Source organism: Diadema antillarum, unplaced genomic scaffold (assembly GCF_040938485.1).
Source record: "Diadema antillarum isolate AM-2024a unplaced genomic scaffold, OU_Dant_1.0 scf00000135, whole genome shotgun sequence".
Lineage (NCBI taxonomy): Eukaryota > Metazoa > Echinodermata > Echinoidea > Diadematoida > Diadematidae > Diadema > Diadema antillarum.
The window spans coordinates 215,403-221,402 of NW_027271024.1; the positions used below are offsets into that span (position 1 = coordinate 215,403).

General features: G+C 38.5%; 1 protein-coding gene across 1 annotated transcript in view; it reads left to right on the forward strand.

Annotated features, from left to right (window-relative positions):
* The window catches only part of LOC139720951 (von Willebrand factor A domain-containing protein 3A-like), a 46,066-nt gene extending 40,665 nt beyond the window's left edge, over positions 1-5,401 (forward strand). The window contains exons 31-33 of the mRNA XM_071632282.1: positions 2,623-2,749; positions 4,565-4,700; positions 5,255-5,401. Coding sequence (XP_071488383.1) covers positions 2,623-2,749; positions 4,565-4,700; positions 5,255-5,313 — 322 coding nt within the window. The 3' untranslated portion in view covers positions 5,314-5,401. The remainder of the gene's footprint in view (positions 1-2,622; positions 2,750-4,564; positions 4,701-5,254) is intronic.
* Positions 5,402-6,000: the final 599 nt, after the last annotated feature.

Genomic DNA, 6,000 nt, shown 5'->3' on the forward strand with positions numbered 1-6,000 from the left:
GACCCATCGCCTTGCCACCTTAAAGAGAGCTGACCAACCAATCTTCTGGTGCTCTGTATATGAGTCCTTTGATTCTGGACAAGGATGGCAGAAGGTAGCCTTTGTTATGATGGAGCCAGTGTGGTCAAGTGGCCCTATCTTTCCGACTTCCCTCATTGACTTGCTTCAGAAAATTACTAAGGAAATGAAGGAGGATGAAGAAGAGGAGCCAGACATTGATTACAATGATCGTTTTGATGATGACTACCGGTATAGAAATTAAAGAAGTGTGAAATGAAAACCTGATATATCGCATAACCGCTTCTGTGGTTTGTACAGTTACACAGGATGAGCATACAGAATACTTTTTAAGAAAAGTGAAGTCATATTGTGTTACTTTATATTTTTTCAATATACGTTAATTCCACACTTCATGAAAAGCATATACACATGTCACAAACGTTGAAATATATAGATGATGACTGGCGGCGGAGGGAACATACCCAATGTTCCACCCGAAGGGTTTGAAATGCTATTGAGGGATGTTATAAGTGCGGTGCGGTCCTAGGCCTTAATTCTGTCATTTGTCACGTGGAAATGTTTTCCCATGGGAGAACATTACAAGAATGTTCGCCCATGGGCGAACATAACGAATGTACTTCCATCACGTGACTGTGTTCAGCCAATCACTAATCGGTATGTGACTAACCCTTTCAAAATATCATTATGTCTTTTGATAATAGCTTGAATATTGCGTGTTATATCAGACAACTTTTAACAGAATTCGAAAGGAAACTTAATTCCAATCAATGTGAACTTGAATTGAATGCATGCAGGATGTAAGCACAAAAGCGATTCATATGCAAATATTACTAAATTAAAGTAGCAGCAATCCACATTGATATACAGTCCCTATTCACAGGCTAGATTTCCGGCTGTCAAATGAAACGTTTCTCTTTTTGTTTTCGGACAATAAACTTTAAACAAATACATTTGAATGAACTGCTTTTTTAACCTGAGAAACCATTTTGGCATCTAAATTTTTTTAATCGGCTCGACATGTTGACACAGTGATTGTTTTCTTGAATATATCCCAACTCAAACTCGTTTTAGATATAAAATGAAACGAAATTTAACGCGCACAAAGAGTGTTAAATTTCAGTTCAAGTTTTATCTTTGTCCATTAGTCACTTTTAAGTGTTGTGATCAACATTATTATCATGTGTTGCCTCTTTTTAAGGGTATTTGCATATGAATTACCACAATGCTTACATTCTTATTCTATTTCACCAAGTGAGGGGTGACAATGCTTGAAATCAATTTTCTCTTCAGATTCTATTTAATGTTTTTGATACAAAACAAAAAAGGCCTATTTGGGCAATGATCTAAAGACAGAGTTGTTAGTCACTTTTGTGAGGTATGCAATTTGTCATGTATGTAGCATGAAATATTTGGGCCATTTCCAGAGTAACAGCACTTAATTTTTCATTTTTGGGACATTTCTTGTATCAAGTATGCTTTCATCATGTAAATGACAATCTCAATTGATTCCTCGTGCTGTGTTTCGTCTGAAGAAATGTTTTATTTGTCCCTGTATGTTGTGTATAGTTCAAAAGTTGAACTATTTGGGTACTTTTCAGTGTAACCGATACAGAATTTTTCATATTTTGGACTTTTCTTGTATCAAGCATTTTTTAATCATGTAAATAACCATCTCAATCAATTCCTCATGTCACATTTACCCTGAAAAAATGTTTTATTTTTCCTTGTATGTTGGAAACTTCAAAAGTTATAGAAACTAATGATTTTCCTCGCAAATCCAAGGTGGCTGCCAATGACCCCCATGTGACACGATTTTCACTTGGAGAAAAAAAAATCAATTAGACACACTAAGGGATACAAAAAGGAGGGTGCACGGGACCCCCCCCCCCCCCCTTTCCTACCAGACTGTTAAGAAAAAGAGGTAAGTTTACTCTTAGGAGGTATGAGATTGTCATGTATATATGTACATAGACTACTTGGGAATATTTCTAGAGTAAACGACACTGGTTTTCCTCACATGTCTGGACTTTTCTTGTATGTAACTTGCTTTAATCATGTAAATAACTCTCTCAAACGATTCCTCATGCCGTATTAACTCTGAATTACTGTTTTATTTGTTCCTGTGTGTTATGTAATTCAAAAGTTAAACTATTTGGGTAGTTTTCGGTGAAAATGACACCGAAATTTGCATGTTTTTAGGCTTTTCTTGTTTCAGACTTGCTTTAATCATGTAAATAACCATTGCAATCGATTCCTCGTGTCATGTTTACCCTACAGAAATGCTTTATTTATAATTTTATGCTGTGTAGTTCAAAAGTTATGGAAGATAATGATTTTCTCTGAAAATCCAAGATGGCTGCCAAGATGGCCGCCAATGACCCCCATGGGACACGATTTTTTCTTGGGAACAAAAATATTCATTAACTAGACACCCTAAGGGTTACAAAAAAGTAAGTTAAAAAAATGTGTTCGGGGGGTGCATGGGGACCCCCCATTCCTACCAGACTAATGTGAGGTGGAAGAATAGTTTAATTTACTAATCATGGAATTGTTCAGCAGATTTCTTTATTTTCTTGCTTCTTGTCGTCGTTTCACTCCCAGGTCAGCGAACACCTTCCTGAGGCAGCTGGCTGCCATGTGTCGAGGCAGGTACCACCGCATCTTTGCTGGCATGGATGGGGACCTGGCTGTCCACAGACTGTTGGAGAGTGACTTCAAGGATACTGATGTGAGTGATGGATTGGATAGCCTTTAAAGGGGTTGTATCATTTTGGTTGAGACCTAATTTCATGTGTCTAACTTTCCTTGGCGAGATGAGAAGAAACCTCTTACGAAATATGAAAGAGCAATGTTATTCCAAGAGGGATTCAACGTTTATTTCATGAACATTGTTTTTAAAATGACTGAGATGTCCAAAAACTGGCAATTGTAATAAAAGGTGGGACCCAACTTTTATAAGGATCACTTTGTTTTACTTCGTTTTTGGATGTCTCTGTAATTCTAAAACCGATTATCATCTATTATAAATTTTGAATTCCTCTTAGAAAGGTATACTCCTTATCATTTCATAAGTCCTTTCTCAGTACCGCGCAAAAAGATAAAAGCGCAATCTTTATCTCCACCAATCCTATGCTATCCCTTTAATCTAGGTGGAGGATGCAGCTATTGTTTGTTGCTGTTATGCTAAACGTCTGATATGGCGAGACTATTGTCTTTGCTAAGCGATACATCTGAGGGGGTGTTTCATCAACGTTTGTCAGCGCTGACTATTTGAATCACCATAGTAACAGTCAGTGACCAGAGCCTCTCAGCCAATCAAAACCAAGGATTTTACTGAAATTGCAGCGCTGGCAAATGTTGATGAAACACCCCCCTGATGTGGCGAGACTACGAACAGTGGAAGCATCTACCGTCTACATCTCCTAGTCTTGCTTTAGTTGTTGTTTTCTTATTATCGAATATGAATCGGTGGCAGTTCAGAATTGATGATAAGAAAACAAAGACTAAAGCAAGACTAGTGGATAGAGGCGATGGATGCTTCACGCACATCCTCTGTTTGTAGTCTAGCCACATCAGACTTATCGCTTGGCAAAGGCAATAGTCTCGCTGCATCAGACTTTCAGCATGACAGTAAAGACCGTATTTGCATCCTCCGCCTAGATTATAGGTTATGGGTGGGCAGGAGAGTGAGAGCAGGAAATGTTGGAAACTTGCCACTTCAGAGCAATGGATAATTTTATCCAATCTGGTGCTGCAATTTCTCAGCACAATACAGTAGCAAGGTGCATATTTTTGATCTCAATAGGACACCAAGCTGTACCATCGAGGGGGCAACTCGCTGGTGTGAATTCTTAATGTGTGTAAAAGATTAACTCCTGCAATGTCTAGCGAGAAATGCATGTGATTGATAGACCAAGTCTATGGCACACCCATAGTGATATGATATCATATGATTTGATCTGATGCTGCAATTTCTCAACACAACACAATGTACTTATTCGTGGTCTAGATAGCAGATGAAGCTGTACAATTGAGTAGGGAACTTTCTTGTTGGAGTGTGTGTATCAGATTAACTTTCACAATGTCAAGCTAGAGATAATTGATAGACCGAGGCTATGATACAGCCATAGTGATATGATATCATATGATTTGATCTGATGCTGCAATTTCTCGACACAACACAATGTACTTATTTGTGGTCTGGATAGCAGACGAAGCTGTACACTTGAGTTGGCAACTTTCTATTTGGAGTGTGTGTATCAGATTAACTTTGACAATGTCAAGCTAGAGGTACACGTAATTGATAGACTGAGGCTATGATACAGCCATAGTGATATGATATCATACGATTTGATCTGATGCTATTATAATTTCTAAACACAGCACAGTAATGATTTGCTTATTCTTGGTCTAAATAGCAAACCAATCTGTACAATTGAGGTAGCGGCTTTCCATTCAGAGAAACTGATAGGTAGATGTAAAGTGCATTGCTTCACTCTCAGTGTTTTACATATTTCTTCCATCTTGCTGCGATGACCCTCAGTACCCGGTTTTGCCAACCTTTGAGAGTGACGACCTTCGGCTCCTGACCTCCGAGATAGAACAGGCAAGACACTTCTTAGCCCAGTCGAGGTCTTTCAGACAGCTCTTTGGGACCACTGCAAAGCCGCATGAGAAAGGTAAATGCACATCCCATTGGCCATACCCTGTCCTGATAAATGCAATTTGTGTGAACGTGCCTGTGATTATTTACATGGTCATTTTCTTTTTTCTTCACCGTGAATAGGTAAGTCCAAAGGCAAGTTCAGAAATACCATGGAAAAAGTTCAATTATCCATCACAAAATTCCCAAATCACTTTTCATGTTTTATCAGAGAACAATGTCTGTGTCTGTTTATTCATATGATTTACCTGATTCATGCTTGAGTGTATTTGAAATAACAGTGTGCAAAATTGATCCATTTTGCAGGATAAGAGAAGGTGCACTATTTTGTGGTTGACGATGTCTTTGATCAATGTATAATTAGCTTGTCATATCCTTCAGTAACAGGACTTGTAATATAATTTAATATAGATTCATCCTGAAGGCAATGATTGTCATTATTTCTGTTCATTATTAGTCTTTATGAGGGCATCTGCCCAGTTCCACAATCTACAAGATAGAGTTTGGTTTGATCCCTGGTATCAGGTAAATGATTTTGCGTTTACTTTTTCTTCCCCCCCCCCCCCCCAGACAAATCACGATTTGAGAGAATATCAACAACAGCCAGTCAGAAACTACAAAAGACGTGAAGTCTCGCGTCTTGTGTGACGTGTATAAAGTCACAGCAGAAGTTGCAAGTGAACAAGTAGGAGCAGATAACCCAACTGTAAGCTTCATTTCCACCAACACATAAAGCCATGGATGACTGCGCTGCCCGGCAGTTTCCTCTTTGATGTTTCCGGAAGCCATCACACCTTTAGATTTATTTTGTTTTTGCAGGCTTGGCCACATTTAATGTGCAGATGAAGTATGAAAAATTCAAGTTATTTTTCATTTGTTCAGACGTTGGAGGACCATTGGAGGACCCATTAGATTGAAGTAAATTCACACATTGGCCAGTGTGCAGTGGATGTCAGACAATCAGTCTTGCTTTTTCAGCCCTCTCATATTCTTGCAGGAGAATTTGGGGTTCTTCTTTCTTTCCGTCTCCCCCTCTATCCCCACCCCCCCCCAATCTCTTTCTTGCTGTCTCTCTCACTCACAAAAAAAAAAAAAAAAATAGAATAAAAGTCGCATTGGAATTTGTGGTGGAACAAAGAACACTTTTTTCAGTTTGCAGAAACATTGCTATTATAGAAAGAAACCGTAGCCATTTCAAGACACTAAGATGGAGTAAAGCAACATTGAACACGTTGTCAGAAAATTTTGTCATGCAATATCTTAAGTAAAAGACTTGTTCCATTCAGTACCACGGTACACTGCCAGTTTAGTAAGAA